Raw genomic sequence first — 17,731 nt, 5'->3', positions numbered from 1 at the left:
GTCTGTAGATCACCCAGTCTTATTGCAGTGGAGCACTGGGGCTAAACTCTATGCAAACCATTTATTGCACAGCTGCTGCCTCAAGGAGAGGCTACTTTGACAGCTTCTATCTCACTGCACTGCTTTCATGCCATTGCATATTGATCCTGGATAGATTTTTTGAAACTGGAGTTGAGTCCCCATCCCATGGAAGATGAGGCTTCTGAATGTACCCTGCCCATTTCTGCAGTGATCCTGGCAGTCTGTTTTGAGCACTGCAAAGGTAGTGCAGGCCCCAAATCCACAAACAAGCTCCCCACCCCTGACGCCTCTCTGGCCTTCTGACCTGTTCTACCAAACTTGGCCCACCTTGCAGAAGTGCTTTTCAGGGGCCCATTGGTGTTTGTAGGATTGGGTTGGTGTGTGGTGACCTGTGCTTCTGACTCAGGGAGACTTTGAGATTGCTGCCTTGTATGAGTCCCTTTGCTCCATGTGGGAAGAACTCATTGGAAGCCCTGAGCTATTGCTTCTCATGAGGCAAGATGGCATCACTCAGGGGACTGGGAGAGATCACACTTCTGTGCAAAGCAGCGGCTTTTACAGAGTTAAGATCAATGATAACTTGCTGTGGTGTGAGGCAGCCTGCTCTGCAGTGCCTATACAAACTCAACAGGAGCTGGGAGCAGTTCCCATGAGATCACATCCTGATAAATCGGTGCACAGGACTGATTAGAAGGTAGGATGGTGAGATTTTTATCAGAGCCATGAGATTTTTATCAGAGTGTGGCAGAAAAACAGGTTTTTGGCCTGTTACAAGAGGGAAAGAAGTTAGGAAAAATCCCATAGTTGCTAGGACAGAGCAAAAGCTTTGGGAAATCACACATAAAGCAACTTCCTTCCCCATCTGCCTCCCAGGCCTTTGGGTTTGAGATGGCAGGACAGCAGCTGCATTGGAAGTTTCCCTACTGGACTGTGAAGAATGGCTGCTACTAGCAAAAGTATAAAATGGGGCAGAATGCTGGTTTGGGAGTTATCTACCAAGCTGTGGGGCAACTCTACAGTTTTCCTCCAGCTGTGCAACTTCATGCTCCAGATCAGCAGGTTGACCTGAATTGTGGCAGGGACCGAGGGTAGGAAGAGGGATCATCCTAAATCCCTCTGGAAGAAGGGGACGTGTAGGGGACAGGAAACCAGTAAATCTTGTGCCAAAGCTACACTAAACGCAGAAAAATGCCTCCAATTCACAATAAGAAAATCTACAGAACCTGGGCACTGAACATACCTCGCTGATATTACTCTTAACACAGTTATGATAGTATTCTTTAGGAACTCTTTCGGGATAATAAGAGAGATGGGACCACGGAGATATGTTTCAAAGCATGATTTATGGCTCTTCTAGAGTTTCGTGAAGGATGAGAACGTCTTCATCATATAAGTCAGAAGTCTGCGCTCAGTGGTCCTCAGTGGTCACAAGACCACAGGTTACAAGGTCTTTTAAAGGTTATTCAGGCAATAAACTACTGCCACAAAGAATGTTTCTAGTTTTACACCAAGCCCTAATTAAATTGTATCACATGTCTTGGCACAATGCGGACTTTTTTAACCAATCATATAATGACACACAAAACTACCTGCTACACCTTAAAACTTTTACTATTTCTATAATTACTTCTTTATCCAGACTTTAAAACCTTAAAACTTTCCACTACCTAGCTTAATATGTTTCTGTCTAAACTACAAACCCACATTCTTGGGCTGGCTATGGTCTCTAGATCTGGAAGCCTTTTCCGAGGTCTCAAGTCGAACCCTGTATTCATTTTCGTGTTAGGGCCTGCATGCACAAGGTTTTGAGGATTTTCTGTTCCTGGATTGCCCCCAGAACTGGACAATTCTGCAAAGCTTTTGTAGGGAGATGGAGTATTTTTTCCTAATTCCAAGAAAATCTGTCTTGGTCTGTTTCACATCATTTGTCCTTGCAGCTTTCTTTAGTCTTAATATGTGATAGGGAACCCTCTTCATTCTATTAGTGTTATTAAAGGTAGACGAAAAAGGAACTATTCTGATAGATACAAATAGCTAAAATTTTCATTTAGGGACTGTTTATTTAATCTGTGGTACACACATGCGTTTTATGGAGCTTCTCATTCATCTGGAGATGTTTTTATTCCCCTACAATTCCCACTCATGCATTCTCTCAGCCTATGGGGTAGCTGGATCCAAACTAAGCCCTGAAAGAAAACTAGACCTTCTTTATAAGATAAAGATTGTAACCTTTATAATCCAATCCACCAGAATTCCTGCAGTGACAGTCAGCAGAAGGGGATAATACAGCTTACAGTGAAGTATGTGACCACTTATAATAAACATCCAACATAAATGGCCTGCTGTGGGTCTGTGAGCCATGTTCTGACACATTTATGAGAAGTTATGAGGAAAGGGACTTGCCTAGAGAGAGTTCCACTCAGGTGAGAACTCCTGTGAGGGAAGAGAGACCCACAGGGCTGAAACCTGCCCTGGAAGGCAGTCTAGCTGTGCCCCAGCAGACCCGAGTGCCAAACTTCTCCTGGCAGCCTATGAGCCACGTGGGAGACTAAGTTTGTTCTGTCTGACCTTGTTTATGGTCCAGTGGGAGTCTGCTTGATGACAGGATATCTTCTGTCAGTACCTCTCTGTTTGCTTTGTCACATGGCAGAGTCCATGTAGAATGTTGTTACAAAACATGAAGCAGTGGAATTGCAGGGCTACTGCAGTGTGTGTTTCTTTCAGCAGTAAGGAGAGGTGCAGACAATGCCAAAATGCACAGAGCATCTGGATAGCTACAGAAGCACCAGCTGCTCACATAAACTCTGCTGTTCAGATGCTACCAATACTTTGGAGTTTCTTGTTCCCAGCCATGCAATTTGAGCCTCAGCCCTGGTATCTGGAATGCCTTGAATGGGCACATCCACCTTCTCCCCACAGCCATATCATCTGTACAGCCTGTGATCACTGCTATTATTGCAAGGAAATGGGAATTTGAACAGGTTGTAAACCAACACTATTCTAAATGTTTCAGTAGATTCAGTGCAGCAAAAGCTGCAGGCGTTTTCCTTGTACTCACACTAATTTCAAGCAGAGAACCACTAAGATCTTAAAAACTATATGATTGTGATAGTTCCCAGGCAGGGTAGGTTTTGAATGGGGATTCTGAGAACCCAGATATTCATCTTTGACATGAGTCTTGGTAGTTTTGGAGGTATGAAAAAACCTCAAACAATGTTAATCCCTAATCCAGCATTCAAATCGTGTCTCCAAAGCACAGAGGCACTAGGATTTCCAATCACAGAAAAAGTGCAAGAGAAACACAAGCATTCTTAAATGTGTGTTTCACTTGAAAACTTTAAACATTCACTGCAGTGGGAGTTAGAAAGTGGGTACCAAAATGACTGCGAAGAGGCATCTAACAGAAGCAGATATGCTCCAGCAGTTCTGTACACTCTTATATTGGCAGGTTGGGAATGATGGTGCAGCAACCATGACAGAAAGCCTGTGTAGGTACATCCTAGATCCCAAAGTGTCCTGTGGATGCGTGATAATGTAATTGATGTAAATGGAATTGTGCTGACCTGCCAGGCTGTGATCTGCAGAGGTAAGGGCAACCACATAGTCTCGTATTTTGCCTCCACTGAAACTGAGAAGAGAGTTCCTCCATTAAACCATCTCTGATCTATCAGAATCCATACAATTCTTAAAATCTTTGAGTCTCAAAGACTTGTTTAAGAAAAGGAATTTGAACAATAGAATCATACAATAAATTTCATTTCATTGAAGATATTCATTCAGCTAGTTCGTCTTCCTTCTGCTTCTTCATTGAGGCCAACAATATTAATCTGTTGTACAATAACAAATGATAACACTCTGCAGAGTTTAGCCCTAATACTTTCTACCTGGCTTTGGAAGCAATAAACTTTAAGTGTAATTCCAAAATATCTACATAAGGGATTTTTCTTAGTGCTTGATTAAGGCCATGTTTGCATAAAAAAAATATAGAACGTAAGACATCAATTTAAATTTAATTTAACACCAAGAGGTTTCTCTGGGTAGACAACTTCATTTCAAAATAAGAACTTTTATTCTCTGGTGAACTTGTTATTCTAAAAGTCATTTGCATAAGAATGGCTCTTTTACACCAAGAGAAAAAGGTCCATAGGGCAAATTCTACTAGTAAAATGTAATTATTTCAGTATATCAGCTATGAGTAAGATCCTTGCAAGAAGCCAACCTTTCTGTGTGATTCTTCTACTCTGCTATCTTTGTAAAACTGTTATGCATGGAGCCTCGAGTTCTAGGGATTATAGGAAAAGGAGCCTTGTGCCACCATCTCCTGGTAAAATAAAGGAATGGGCAAGACAAATTCTCACTCTTTTTCAAACCAGAAAGAGCATTATCTGTCTTGTTATTGTGTTGACAGGGCCTTTGATTTTCTTGCTAAGTTTTAGTTGCAGGTTTGGCAAAATGCTGCACTTGAACTCACTGCTGTCACACAGGACTGATGATTTGTTGTTCTGGTAGGTAATACATACACACATCAGCTCAGTAGTGGAAGAGGAGGAAAATTATATATTAGAAATTACTGGGAAAGGAAAAAAGAGCAAATTGCATAGAAAATCTCTAAATCTCTGTGCCATCCACACATGGTCTTATAATAACAGAGGGATAAATGAGAACTATTAAATCTTCAGAAAAAATGGTAAGGTTAATCAAAGGTCTAGAACAGCTCCTGTTAGAGCTGAAAGATTTTCAGCCTTGAAAAAGGACAACTTAGCAGGCATAAAGAAGGCAAAACTAAATTTGTGGCAGAGACTGGGCAAAGGGAGACTGCTCCATTATTATATCTGATGCCAGAGCTACAGACCATCACATGAAGCATGTAGGAGCCAAGTTCTATGCCAGTAAAATGAGATGGTTCTGCACACACAGGCAATGTATGTGGAGCAGCACATTGCAGAGTGATGCAGGAATTCCAAAGGTGTACCAGCACACTACTTGCTCTTCATGTGCTCCTGACACAAATTCGCAATGATCAGTATGGCTGTTTTTTTAAAAGCTGTACCTTTATCCACAATGCAGCCTACAAACTGTAAACTTCCTGGGTAGATATTGCATTCCTAGGGCCTTTGTTTCTTCTTCTATTTGAATTGTTTTCAGAGGGCAACCCAAGTTTCTGTCTGCCAGACTTGTGCATGTATTATTATATAAACACACTACACTTACTAGATGATCTTTTCCCACTACTGTGAATACCTAGAGGTGTGTGTATTTACATACATGTCTCTCACAGATAGGTGAAAACATGTATGGTTATTCATACACAATTTTCTACACACATCACATAAGCAGTTCTATATTTATTTGATCTTTAAGCAGAAGACCCTCAGAATGAAATCTGTGAATGGCCTTTCCTCTCACTTTCTCGTCAACCTCTTGCAGCCTGCATATCAGCCAAGTGGATCACTTGTGTCTGATGGTCTCAAGTAGAATGGTTTGAGGGTCTTGTAACCAGATCAAGTGATCAGGTGTTCCAGTCACTAGGTTAGTATACAAAAAAGATGAACACTGCTGAATTCAAAATGAAAAGGTCTGTCCTGTCCTGTTTTGCTACTTGACCATGCAGCCATATAAAAAAACCAAACAGGACAGGAGCCTTGATTTGAGATTGAGGGGAAGAAAGTCCAGTTCCCTTTCCAGCATTGCCTTCAGCTTCCTAAGTGCAGCTATCCACCAGCCAGAGATGTTGAACCTCTCATATGGGGCATTTCAATATCTGATATAGTCTGGGGCTCCTGCTCAGAAACCAAATGCTTGAGAGCTTGCAGAGAGGGACATGTTGGCAACCAGATCTGTTAAAAAAAGGTTCATTTTCTGCCTTAGTTTATCTTTCAGTGGTTTGTTCATACATTATGTTCAACCCTGAATATCATCCAGTGATGCCAGTATGACTTCTTTAGTACTGGACGAAAGGTGACTTGGCAGCCTGTTCTGTGTCCTCCTGGTGTCCATTTCAGCTGCATATGATACAGACTAACCCAAGGAACCAAGATGTCTGTTTCTGACCACATGTTTCTCTTTGCAGTCAGTGCTGCTTCTTAGCAATGGTGGTTTTGTTGTATATTTTCTGCAAAGCCATGTGAAAACTCTTCCCCAGTTCCCCAAATACTCAGTCACAGGTGATGGCCAACAGCAATGAGTAAACAAGTTTCCTGATTTTAAATGTCTCACCAGAGTGATAAAGTCAAATGTTGTTCACCTAAGAAATTTAGAGACTGTTCACCAATCACACACAATCTGCTCTGCATAAGAAAATCCCCAAAACCATTAGACATGGTGTTGAAGGTTGTGGCTGAGGTATACAGTAGGGTAGAAGGACTTTCTAAATCCAAACCCTGTTTTGAAGTCCTGCCAGAGAGGTTATGGCTCCGGCAGTGCTCCCAGGACAAATCAAAGAGGACATCCTGACAGGAATGCTGTGATCCATGAGTGGTGCTGACTCAGGCAGGCCCAAGCAAGGGGTATAACTCACACCCAGTCACAGCTTTCAGCTCCAGCCAGGAAAGGTATGGCTGGGGGCTGTCTTGCCAAACGCCCACAGCAGCAGGCTCCTCCTGTCAATCCACAAGCATGGAAGCAACAGAGATACAGCCTCTGCTCCAGTCCTTCTTGTCTGCAGCCCCATCACCCAGCACTGTTAGTGTTTGTCTGGGTTGGACAAATTGTCCAAAATACCCAATATCATTACTGCTTGTTGTGCATCCTCACTGGCAACTTTATTTGATCTAATTAATGATTAACTGAGTGCTCTGATTAACTCTGTTTAATGGTATTGAAGAGAAGAATGAGAAGACAAGACCAGACTGTAGCAATGTAAGTACCCTTTTAATTTTCCTATGGATCTCTTACACTTCATTTTGGGGTGGCCCGGGGGGATGTTGCCTGGGTGTGGTGCCTTTGTACATGTAAATACGGAATATACCTCTTATGAAAAAAATCAATACATTTCAAAAGCCAGAAATATCTAATACTGAAGAAGATACTTCACATAATAAAGTAAAAATTTGTTTTGGAACAATAGAAATGCCTATAGACTTTTATACCACAAAGATCAGTGACCTATTCTTTCATCTTTGAAGAAACTGCAAGAGTATTTTGTAATTTTGGTTCTAGATAGCATGATCTATGTTTATATCCCTTTTTTTAAAATACAGATTAAATTCTCTAATTATGTGATTAATTGAGGAAGGCTTACAGAGCTGCAGTGACCTTCCTGCAGTACTGAGTACAAAACCAACTCATGCCAGTTACTCTGGGGAAAAGGTCATAAGCTTCCAGTTATTTACAAATTTTAAAAGAATATGCTAATATTAAAGTTAATAAACTATTAAAAGTTTTAAATTACCTCTTTTGAAAGAGAACTAGACTTTATATATATATATATATATATATATATATATATAAATAGTGAATCAGGAGGTGTATTCTTCCAAGGGAACACTGGCAGGCATCAGAAATGTGAATTGTAAGTGTGGGGGCCTTTGGAGAACAGGTGTGTGCTGAAAGCATGATTTTACTTTACTGGAGGATACAGTATGAACAAATTAGTTTCCATGACGTGTCCTGCATGTCTATTTCTTTTCCAGAAACAGCTGAAAGCAAAATGAAGCCCACTTTCTCCTTGTGTTTATTGCTGGTTGGTTTGCATACTGTTGCCCTGTGTCATCAGCATCCTCGCTACCGTAATAAGCAGGATGATGCTAAAGGGACACATTATCCAGGACATAGTTTTCACTGGGAAGAAGCTTCTCCACTTAAGAACAAAAGCTTTGTCAAACTAGTTTTCAGCAATGCTGACTTTGCATTTTCCTTTTACAAGCTGGTCGCATCTGAAGCAACAGACAAAAATATTTTCTTTTCACCCATAAGCATCTCTGCTTCCTTTGCAATGCTGGCACTTGGTGCCAAGGCTGTGACACTGACACAGATTTTGGAAGGGCTTGCCTTTAACCTGAAAAAGACTCAGGAGCAGGAAATACATGAAGGCTTTTGCCAACTCCTCCACATGCTGAACCGTTCAGACAGTGAGTTCCAGCTGAGCCTGGGCAGTGCCCTTTTTATAGAAGAGACACTAAAACCACTACAGAAGTTCATGAATGATGTCAAAAGCTTTTATGAATCTGAAGTCTTTTCTACTGACTTTAACAACTCTGTTGATGCTGAGAGTCAGATCAACAGTTATATTGAGGAAAAGACAAATGGGAAAATTGTTGAACTAGTGGAAAATCTTGACCCTCTGACTGCAATGGTTCTTGTTAACTATGTCTTCTTTAAAGGTAAGATACATCAAAGGGTGCAAGGCTAATGCTTATTACAGAGAAAGAAAAGAGAAAAAATTGAAATATTTTAAACAGAGAAAAGTATGTTCAGTATCTGGAAAGTATTGCTATAAGACCATGTGTATTTGTTGCCAGTAAAAAATCTGCTTTAATGAAATTCTAAAACAAATATCTTTATTGAGTTTGGTTAATTTTGTCATGTGATCATAGGTTCATGTTGTAGTGAAAGAGTGTTTTCAGTATTACCTGCCTGTAGTTGTCTTTAAGCACCTTAAAAAAAGATGCAATGCTGTAACACCTGAGGACACAATTACATGAAAAGGATATTTACTCTAATGAAAGGAAGGCTGTGGGACTGGGTCCTGTTTTATTCAGGTCCTGTGACCATTCCTTTTTATATTCCACTGAATTAATTTTCTTTTTGTCACAAGCCCATTGGGAGAAACCCTTCAGTACAGCACAGACAAAACAGGAGGATTTTTTTGTGGATCAGAAGACATCCGTAAAAGTTGACATGATGTATCGAAAGGGTTACTACAGAAATTACTTTGATGAAGAGCTGTCCTGTTGGCTGGTTCAGATACCTTACAATGGAGATGTTGCAGCATTATTTGTTTTACCTGATGAAGGGAAGATGAAGCAGGTAGAAGATGCCCTCTTGAAAAGAACTGTAACTAAATGGGAAAAGTCCCTCCGAGACAGGTAAGCTCTTTTTACTAAGGTGAGAGGTGACTATGTTACAGATTAGTAGCGTTTATGTCACTGAGACAAAACAGTACAGTTTTTTTGACTGAACTCTATACACTTAATGGTTCCTCTGTGATGGACTTCCCTTTTCTTAGCTGTAAAATGAAAATGAAAAAGAGCTGTGGCTAGTGAACAAATAGGTCATTGAACTTTGGATTCATCTTGGGTTAAGTTCCTGGTTCAACCAAATATTACTTAGCACCATGATGAGGTCGACAGACCCTTGTTTTGTACAAGCACTGAGAAACTACTGCAGTGGAGTAGCTCTTGGGTGTTAGGGTGTTGAGGGCATTCTGTGTAAAAGTGGATTAATTCACCATTACTGCAGCTACTTCTGTGCTGGCCAAGGCCGTGTTGTGTATTTGAACAGCCTTAGGTCAGCTAGCTACAATCTTTTTGAAAAATCCCTCCTACCTGGCAGTAGTAGCTCTCTTTGCCACTGAGGTGGTATAGCTGTGTCTTCCAACCCACTCCTTGAATCCCACTGCAGAGGTAGAAGGTTCTGTTCCAACCCTCAACATTAAGTAGCTAACCTGATCTGAACTGCTATCTGAACCCTGAGAGAAAGCTGTAAACATTCAGAAAAACAAACATGAAATGTCAGTACACTGAAGCCATTGAGGAGTGTTGCCTAGATCATGATTTGCCGCCATTTGTGTTGTTTGTTACAGAAAAATACATTTGCATGTTCCAAAATTTTCTATTTCTGGTACCTACGATGTGAAAAATATAGTCAAAGAGATGGGTATGGTCAATCTGTTTACTGAACAAGCTGATCTCTCAGGGATTACTGAGGACCCTGGACTGACCGTTTCAAAAGTAAGTCGGCATGCGAAAGCAACCACAGGATTTGACTGTTCCCAGGAACCTGACATTAATATCCCATGAAAAGCTTATCTCAGTCTCTCTGAAGCATCACTCAGTTATCAATAGCTGCCAGTCTGGAGGCAAAGAAAGCCCTGTTTTCATAAACCTGAAGTCAAACATGCTTACAAGAGTTTAGAAAGGCATGGTTGAAAGACGAGGATGAAAACATACATATAATTAAATGTTCTTTTGGCCACTAAACAAAACTATCTAAATGTAGTGCATTAGCTTTGGTAAAATTTCCTCTAATTCTTCCTACAGAGGGCAAAGGGCTGTTATTCCTGCCCTTCTAGTGTTCTCAAAATGTTATTTTTTTCAGAGAGATGACAGGGTAAATTCACAATAATACATGAAGCTGCCAAAGACAAAATTGACTCTTGGCTAAATTACCAGGTTTCTTTGCTTCCAGAGTTTCTTGTCATCAGTCATCCTGAGTGCTCTTTGGCTGCCTGCAGTTTGAGGGTTACTCTCTGCACAAGCAGTGAAGGAGGATGGCTTGAGTGGTGTGATGGCTGTTGGTGCTGCGGTGGGAACAGGAGCAACTGGTGATGACCTTCCCAGAAGCTGCTGCTGCTCAGTCTTGCTCCAGGCACAGCTCCCTTTGGCTGGCCAAAGGGAAGAGGGTGGCGGGCTGCTCTCTTCTTGCTGGATTGTCAGCTGGAGGCTGTTTGCTTTGTTCCTTGCAGGTGATCCACAGAGCCATGCTCAATGTCCATGAGAATGGCACTGAGGCAGCTGGGGCCACAGTGAAGGAGGTTACCTGGCGATCTGGGGATTTTCCTCGCCCGCCTCGAGTCAGATTCAACAGACCATTTCTCCTGGTGATTCTGGATAAATTCACCCACACTGTCCTCTTTGTTGGGAAGATTGTAAACCCTCAGAAAAATGACTGATGAACCTTATACACATCACTGGCTAAATTCCTGTGAACCAGTGAAACACCTATGCATGCATACCACTCTGTGCTAGTGCTCATCTTTCAACCATTGTCCTTAGAAACCTTATTAATCCCCTAAAACACAAAAACTATTTTTCCTTGTCCAAAAGTCACTAGGATTTCCCGCAGCCTGCACCTGAAAATAGCATATAGTGCTCATGAGATACAAGTCACTTTTCATCAGGTTTGTAAGAAGCCCTTTCTGACATCCTCTATGGGGAATTCAGTTGATTAAAAGTCTCCAATTGATTAGGGAGTAATCTATGCAGTCACAGGGTGTGCATGTGAAGGAGAAACAGGAAAAATGAAGTGCAAGCAGTAAGTCCTGTCTGTTTAATCCACTAACCCTTGATGACTACTCTTAGATGCAGATTTTTTTTAATATTGGAGTGAATTTTCATTAATTTCTTTAGGTTTTGTAACCAAGTATGGCATGAAACTACAGCATCAGTGACTGAGGCATTGGAGGAAATACCAATGTAAAGGGCTGATGAGTGCAGCTGTTTTAGCTTGCCTTCCTGTCTTCTCCTCAGGCAGAAGAAGCCCTCGGCATGGAGACAAGAAAGCTGCTTTTGCTGTACAGATAATTTTAATTCTACTAAGGAAGGAATCCACAGCAGAAAAAACCCTTCTGTTTTATCCTACTAATGTAATGATTGTTGCTAAATGCCTTGAGATAAAAGCTTGATGGAGTAGTCCATGACATAGCACCACTTTCCTTTCCATAGATTTGTTGTCATTGTCATTTCTTGTTTCTACTGATGCCACCTTCAATATTCACTTTCCAGCTAGACTTGACAGATTGTGGTAGAAAAAAGGAAGCATGAAAATTAAAACTCCACAAAATTTGCACTTCCTCAGTAGGAACAGCAGAACTTTCCTAGGGACCGTTAACTTGGTTTAAGCTATCATAAACACATATAAAAAAAAAGCATAAAATATTTCAGAAGTCACTTTTCTAAATGTTAGCAGTGGATTACTGTTATAGAGTAAAAACGGACTTGGAATTGATGTTTGTACTTTTTCTTAACTTAAGGTTCCTGGAATCCAGCTACACTAGATGCATGGTTATGAAAGAAACATAACTGTACCTAAAAAGCAGCAAACATTTAAATTATTTTACCTTTTGCTTTAGTTTTTAAATCAACATCTTTAGCACATCTTATTAAAATATAGAAAGCCAAAGAAAACATGTAAATTATAGATTGATTAAATCTTTTGTTACAGAATATCTCAAACTGGTAGAAAAAATATAAATGACAACATTTTAGACCTTAGTTTCTTAAGATGACTGTAAAAAATGTAACATAAAAACTGTGGTGAATATTTCTAAAACACAATTCTTTTTTTGGTTTGGGGATCTTTATTTTCTTTCATGTTAAATCAGTGTCATCAATATGAGTAAATTGTAGCACAAGAATACCAATAAGGAATAGAAAAAACATTCCATGTCTTTCTGCAGACAGAAAACACTTGATATTCACTTTCAAATTCCCCCCCAAAATCACATAAATCAATGGCAAAAGTTTCTCATAACTGTATTTAGTATGTTCTGTATTAAGTAACAAGTAGTTGGCTTCAAGCCCCTAAACATATAAGGATTTGGTCTCGATGTGATACAGATAAATTTATTCTACAGAAGATCATTTAAAGCTTCTTGCCAAATCTCAGGGCTAACTCAGGATGAATTGTCAAAGTCCAGCTTTGCAATGACAAATAGCTCTGTAGGCAAATATCAAGAGACTATGTTTGTTGTTCCTCATGGAGCTCAGATCAATAGTCTGTGTTTTTTAGTAGGAAAAAAATATCTAAACGCTATTTTGCCAACCACATCTCACTTTGAGAAATAACCCTGCCTCTTAACTCATATGAAAGTGGATAAGCAAAAATGAAGCTGATTTAAGAACTGGATGACCAGAAAACCTCTTGGTAAGGAATCATCTTCAGACAGGTGTAGGAACCATACACATTTTGCCTAGGTTTTCTTTCTATTTTGGCAAAAACAGGGCACACTCCTCACAGTAAATGTGCAGCAAATGTGTGCAGTAAATAATGAACAAAGGAGGATTGCACCACTCCCCACCAAAAATGTCAGTATTAAGGTTGTCAGAAACCTACTGCAGTCATGGTTAGCTCAGGACAGACTGCTTCTTTTTTGCTTCTTCTTTCATGGGTTTTTGTTTCTTGGTTGGCTCTCTGGCTGTGAGTGTTGTGACCAAGAATAACCAGGGAAGAACTGTCATCCTGGCTAGTCAAGAGTTGCTGCTGCAAGTACTGTGATGGGCCACTTCAGTGCAGGGGCATTTCTGGAGGCTGGAGCTGGTGTGCTGAGACACAGGAGGGACAAAGTGCAAAGGACATTTTCTAATGCAGCCTGCACTGGTGTCCACACACAGATGTGACGTGGGAGTGCATGAAACCATGCTGCAGCCTCAGCCTGTGCAGACCCTGAGGGAAATCTGGGATGGTATGGATCAAAGCAGTCTCTGTAAAGGCTGAAAGCAGTCTTCTCTTGTGGGTTAACACTGTAGAAAAAGAACTGCCAACACGACAGAAACTTTGGAACGGTACACACTGAGCAGCTCTCTGAAATATGGAGAAAAGGAAAACAAACATTGTGGAAATAGCAGTAAACTGTATTTGTTGTCATATTTAGGAACTAGAAGTGAAATAAAGACTAAAAATGTAAATGAGGAGCTTAGAAACCCAGGCTAACCCATGCAGGAGATAGATTTAACTGTCATCAACAAACTATGTGAAGTTCAACAGGCACTGGAAGAAAACCAGAGGCAATTTTGGGTGGTTAAAGATCATAAAAGAAGGAACAAGCAAAAGCAGGAAACTGTATATTGTTGTGGGGCCAGAGAGAGAAATAGGATGCTTGAGATATAAAAGAAAATTACCTATGTCCAACAGCCAGTGGTCAGTGCCAGTGCACAGGTCTGTCATTGTTCCCAGTGTTGTACAACACGGACGAGGGAGAAACTAAAAGCACATAACAGAAGCAACAGCCTTAAATGTCATGGGCTGAAAACAAATTACATATTCTGCTGGAAAGGCCAAGTAACACTGTTAAATGCACAAAGCAAGGATCAAACACCTCTCCTATGAAGAAATGCTGAGAGAACTGGGACTGTTCAGCCTGGAGAAAAGAAGGCATTGGGGTTACCTAGTTGCAGTCTTGCAGTACCTGAAGAGACCCTACAGGAAAGATGGAGAGGAACTTTTTACAGCGGTCTGGAGTGACACAACAAGGGGGAATGAGTTCAAATGGAAAGAGAGTAAGTTAAATTAGGTATTAAGATGGAATTTTTTACAGTGAGTGTGGTAAGGCACTGAAACAGGTTGCCCAGACAAGTTGTGGCTGCCCCATCCCTGGTAGTGCCATTGGCCTGGTTGGATGGGGCCCCGAGAAAAACCGGTGTAGTGGAAATTGCCCTTGCCCATGGCATGGGTTTGGAACTAGATGATCTCCAAGGTCCCTTCTAACCCAAACCGTTCTATGATTCTATGATGTCACGTATTCAATTTTGTTTTCTGATAGTCTAGTAATTGTCATCCAATTAGTAATTAACAGATATTCCTGGGAAACACTACAAGAATTTCTCAGTTTTTAAAGAACTTGATGATCAATCAGGAATGGAAATGTGGCTTCTATTGCCATCAGGAACTTGGCAGCTATGAAGGTGCCATGGAACTCTCATAGCCAGAATCCATCACTTGCCAATAACAATAACCTCTAGGCTCAGGAAATCTGTGTGATAGGTATATGCCTCAAAGTATGCTTTCCTGCAAACTTCAAAGAGCATTGGTAACTTCAAAAGCCTCCAGCATACTCCTGGCATATCAGAATGAGTTACCTGCAGCAGAATCACCTACACTCAGGGACACCTGAGCAGCAGCCTAGGGCCTGTCAGGACCCATAAGCTCCTGTAAGCCAGTCTGGTGAGGAGGGGATGTTGCCAGGGCATCTGCAGGAGATGTAAATGGCTCTGGGAGTGCATGACCAGGGTGTGTCACATCAGATGTTTTGCAGCACTTGGTGTAGGCAGGGCGTGCAGGGAGGGCGCTGCAATCTGCAAGGAGGTCCACAGCTCAGGTAAGTGTTAAATGCTGTAAAGGTGGGCTCTTGCCTCAGAGCCAAAACCACTGTGTCCACTGAGACAGTCCTGAGAAGCCTGGTGCTTCCACCCAGGTGGGACTGGTATGGAAAGAGATGTCAGTAGAGGTGGTAGCTTGCAAAGGATGCCCAGATGCTTCCACTGGAGAAAAGGCCGGTGCTGCACAAAGTGTGCACAGGCTGGTGGCCTGTTGTGGCATGCAGATGAATTCCAAGAAATAGTTAATAGGCTTGAAATATTAGAGGGGCTGAAACAGAGTTGGATAACTTGGCTTCTGGAATGGGGTGTATTTAATTGTAGCATTGGCTGCTAGGAGACTGCAAAAGGTGAAAGTAAGAAAAAAACAAACAAACGCATTTCACTCAAACATTTCCAGGCCCTCTTAATGGAAAGCCGTAAGTTCAGAATTCAGAAGTTCTTCTATATAGTTGATTCCCGGCTTGTGCTCTGTAATTTGGCCAGGAGACAAAAAATATCTGTGGTTATTTGACTCCTGTGAAGGCCTGGAAAAGGGTCGTATTTCTCTTCTTCAAATACAACATCGTTTGGTCATTTTTGTAATTTCATCTGGGGAAAAGGGCTGGGAAAGAAATAGGTTTACAAACCAATCAGAAGTGGATGGCTCTATAAGCAAAGCATGCTCTAGCTGAGGCTATTGGCATTCCAATCCATTCTTCAGATCTCTCATTCCCTATGAGTAGCTGACTTTGACATTGCTTATGAGATTTCTCTAGTTTAAATCGACCTCCAAGTGTTTTGTGTTAACTGAAAAGCACATCTTGGACTTTTATCACAATACCTCTGAAAGAACCTAAACCACTAGCTGCCTGCATTGAAAAAAGATGAAAAGTAAGTAATCTTCTTCTTCAGATTATTTACAGCCTCCAGGATTGTTTTTACATCCTCATTCAGTTGCCTTATGCTGTGTGAAGTGCAAGCAAAAAAAGAAAGGGCAGAGAGGACAACTTGGCTAAGAGGGCATCTTGCAAGTGGTGTGAACATAAGACTTATATTAGAGTTCATGTTACCTGTTACTTATGGTACAGTTTCTTAAGGGGGGGTTTGATAGTGGTGCTCAAAGACATCACTTCTGTGCAAAGGAAAACATAGGGCCTTTAAGGCTGAAAACTTGGAAACACACAGAATAAACGTTCTGCCCTTGTGTTACCTTTCCACTCCAGTGCCATTTTGTGGCACATTTGCACGGTCTTTTATATACTTCAGAGCATATGTAAGGCTTTAAGCTTTTGACTCTCACATGTCCTTGTGTCTTTGGCACTGGCTTCCTGAACGTTTTTCCCCTTCGGCAAGGTCATGTGTAGGAGCTGACAGCTAATGTAACACAAAGACTTCTTGCTCCTTCTTCCTTATTTTGGGAGTACAAGAGGCTCTCCCTGCACCAAGCCATGTAGCATTTGCTGAGCACTGCAGCAGCTTCTTGCCTGAGACATTTGTGTCTGTTCCAACTGCCAGCAATTTCCACACCATTATCTGCTCAAAGACTGCTCCCTGCCAGGCTTAATGAGGAGATGGCTCCCTCTCTCTTTTTGATTTTACGTCTGGTATGGTAGGGTTAAACCCAGGCTTTAGTTCAAGCTCCAACTCATCCAATACACTGCTATGAATCACAAATGATACTCAGACCTATTCCAATCTGCGATGACTCATTTTTGGCCGGTTTTGGGGTAGTATAACATGAGGGTCCCTTAATAAAATAATTCCGTTTCTTTGCTAAGAAGAAATTAGGAAAAAGAGGAGTCAAAAACACAGCTGGGGTAAACACACAGTTTTAATTCTTATTTCTTTAAAAGGAGTATTTTTTCTGTACTTCTATTGCTGTGCAGATGAAGGCACCACAGATATACATCTTAATTTAATTTAATACAACAAAATTAAAAGAGCAAGCTAGTTCAGAGGCAGTAAGAACAGTCAGATATATCTTCTATTTCTATATTTAAAAGGAAAATCAATGTTTATCTACTTTTTTTTTTTTAACTGACATTTATTCTCAAAATGTTCTTCCCTTGATCCCCCAAGAAGGCCAGCGTTTTTTCTTTCCAAGGCACTCAAGTTGGATGTGACATGTCTGCTTTGGATGGAGGTAGAATTTGGGTGGGGGAGGATGATGAAAGGTCAAGAGAAGTTTAAGGGGAAAACAGCCTCTCTAAACACTACAGTATTCACAGAGCCTGGCAACACTGAACTGACCACTGTGATCTAAGTCTTGTAAATCATTTCTGTGGGAAAAATGAGGAATTATTTTTGGCACTCTGTGGATTTTTTGGGTGTTCTAATCTTTCTTTGGAAACTACTTCAAAGACTTTAATTAAAAGCCCTTTTTTTCCCTCATTTTTTTTACTCTGGCCTTTGAGTTCATAGATCTGAACTAGCATAAAATTAACTTCTGTAAAAATATCAATGGCTTTCTGTGAAGAGGTGGGAAATTTTCATTATGCTTTCTCACTCAGATGTTAATTCCCTTCCTCATTATCTTGTGAATGACAGCCAGCAAATAGGAAGTCCACTGTGTGATTGGGTTTAAATCCCATAAACTAACTGATCACTCCACTGAATAGTACATCTCAAGAGCTGTAAATTACCTACATCTCCTGGAAAGCAGCAGTGTAGTCAAAACCTGACTACAGGTTAGGCACCAGCAATGGTTATATTACATTTTGGCTTTACAAGCAGATCTAGGCAATAGCAGGTGACAA

General features: G+C 40.9%; 1 protein-coding gene across 1 annotated transcript; it reads left to right on the top strand.

Annotated features, from left to right (window-relative positions):
* Window positions 1-6,823: 6,823 nt before the first annotated feature.
* Window positions 6,824-11,623, top strand: LOC136292685 (alpha-1-antitrypsin-like). The gene is made up of 5 exons (XM_066188735.1): window positions 6,824-6,879; window positions 7,653-8,342; window positions 8,777-9,047; window positions 9,764-9,911; window positions 10,646-11,623. The coding sequence occupies exons 2-5, from the start codon at window positions 7,670-7,672 to the stop codon at window positions 10,850-10,852; spliced, it is 1,299 nt and encodes a 432-aa protein (XP_066044832.1). The 5' UTR covers window positions 6,824-6,879; window positions 7,653-7,669; the 3' UTR covers window positions 10,853-11,623.
* Window positions 11,624-17,731: the final 6,108 nt, after the last annotated feature.

The sequence above is a fragment of the Chamaea fasciata genome, unplaced genomic scaffold, assembly GCF_029207755.1.
Source record: "Chamaea fasciata isolate MVZ Bird 193981 ecotype frontalis unplaced genomic scaffold, bChaFas1.0.hap1 SCAF_7, whole genome shotgun sequence".
In the NCBI taxonomy this organism is placed as follows: Eukaryota; Metazoa; Chordata; class Aves; order Passeriformes; family Sylviidae; genus Chamaea; species Chamaea fasciata.
The sequence above is the reverse complement of the archived record's forward strand: the minus strand, read 5'-3'. Positions and strand labels throughout refer to the sequence as shown.

Bases quoted from the DNA above. Each gene is read 5' to 3' on its own strand.
- LOC136292685 (XM_066188735.1), top strand. From the start codon at position 7,670: ATGAAGCCCACTTTCTCCTTGTGTTTATTGCTGGTTGGTTTGCATACT. The intron at 9,048-9,763 runs GTAAGCTCTTTT...TGTTTGTTACAG, and splicing joins GAAAAGTCCCTCCGAGACAG to AAAAATACATTTGCATGTTC. The intron at 9,912-10,645 runs GTAAGTCGGCAT...TGTTCCTTGCAG, and splicing joins CTGGACTGACCGTTTCAAAA to GTGATCCACAGAGCCATGCT.